At 33.6% G+C, this 1,473-nt stretch overlaps 1 protein-coding gene across 1 annotated transcript in view; it reads right to left on the bottom strand.

The window, feature by feature from the left end:
• YEATS4 (YEATS domain containing 4) overlaps positions 1-1,473 on the bottom strand; it is a 22,453-nt gene that overhangs the window by 15,470 nt on the left and 5,510 nt on the right. Inside the window, exons 3-4 of the mRNA XM_019640512.1 lie at positions 1,048-1,114; positions 854-948 (exon numbers count right to left, since the gene is read on the bottom strand). Coding sequence (XP_019496057.1) covers positions 854-948; positions 1,048-1,114 — 162 coding nt within the window. The remainder of the gene's footprint in view (positions 1-853; positions 949-1,047; positions 1,115-1,473) is intronic.

Here is a 1,473-nt window from a genome sequence, read left to right as displayed (position 1 = left end):
GCAATGATGGTGCCAACTTGGGCCAGTGAAGCAACGTCCTCCACAACTAGACTGAAGACCAAAACGACAGCAACTTATCTGTTCCCCTTCCCCCCTAATTCCCCAATAAAAATCTTAAAATAAGTAAATAAATAAAATGTGTTTTGTGGTTTTAGTAAAAAGAAACAGTAATGGAAAGAGTGTGGAGCCTGAATGCAAGTACATGAATTCAAAAACTAGCTCTGCTACAACTGAGCATGTGACTTGAGATCTCTGAGCCTTAGTATTATCTTATCTAAAATGAGGATATCACCAACCTCACAAAGTTGCTGAAGGATCAAAGTGAAAGCTTTAAGGGACTTTTTACATTATCATGCAACAATCTGATAAGAAGAAATCAGAAGATAAACTAGTCAGTGGTTATAAATAAGGATTCATGAATAAGATATAAAGTAAAGCAGCTAAGTACTGATGGCAGCTTGAAAAAGCAAGAAGACCGTTTCTAGGGCTTTTAACTAGAAAAAACTGAATGCTTTCATTTCAGGCAGTGTATGGACTCAACTTGTTTATTACTAAAAATCAAATGACACTAATGAATTTTAATTTTTTTTGCTGTAGTGATCACATGATTTCCATGGTTTCTTTCCAATAAATGTTCACATGGAATTCCTCCTTTCTATATTCAAAAATAAAAGTTTTGGAAAGCACTTCATTAAAAATGAAAAATCTTAACTCCTGGCAAGATACACCATGTCATAAGTTTACATAAAGTATATCTGAATAAAAATATCAACATATAACAAGGCTTTTCATTTAGTAATTTTCACAATTACTAAAAATCTATTTTATATTTACAAAGATTACCATTACTCACAGGTCTTTCATTAGGATCAATGAAAAATATTTTGATGATTATTTCGAATTCACCCCATCCTGTTTCAGTAATTTCATATGGAGGCTTAGTAACGACTAAAGAAAGAGAGAGAGAAAAAAAACAATTGTAAATTACTAATAGTTTCCTAACTCTTTTTAAATTTGTATATTATGAATCAAAAAACTGTACTGTACCTCTTAAAGGATTACCATAGCTTTCATGTAATTTAAATTGGATTTTCTTCACATATGCTGACATATCCTAAAATACAGAGAAATTAATTAGTTCTGCCCTCTACATAAAAAAACTAGGAGGGAAATACACTGAACATGTGTGCCTAATTTTAGAAAATACACTTCCCCTCAAATATTATGAAATCCAATTTTCTAAAAAACATGAGTTATACCTGAGAGATATAGTACACTTTCAATATTTTTTATAGAAATAACCATATAAAAAAAGCAAATCTAAGAATTACGGGGGCTGGCCAAGTGGCACGTTAGTTAAGAGCTGGCTTGGGACACCAGAGGGCCCCGGTTCAGATCCCACGTATGAGGGCCAGTGACACTGCCCTCTACAGCTAAGATGCTGAACAACAGCTCAACCTGGAGCTGGGCTGC

Source organism: Hipposideros armiger, unplaced genomic scaffold (assembly GCF_001890085.2).
Source record: "Hipposideros armiger isolate ML-2016 unplaced genomic scaffold, ASM189008v1 scaffold_51, whole genome shotgun sequence".
In the NCBI taxonomy this organism is placed as follows: Eukaryota; Metazoa; Chordata; class Mammalia; order Chiroptera; family Hipposideridae; genus Hipposideros; species Hipposideros armiger.
The sequence above is the reverse complement of the archived record's forward strand: the minus strand, read 5'-3'. Positions and strand labels throughout refer to the sequence as shown.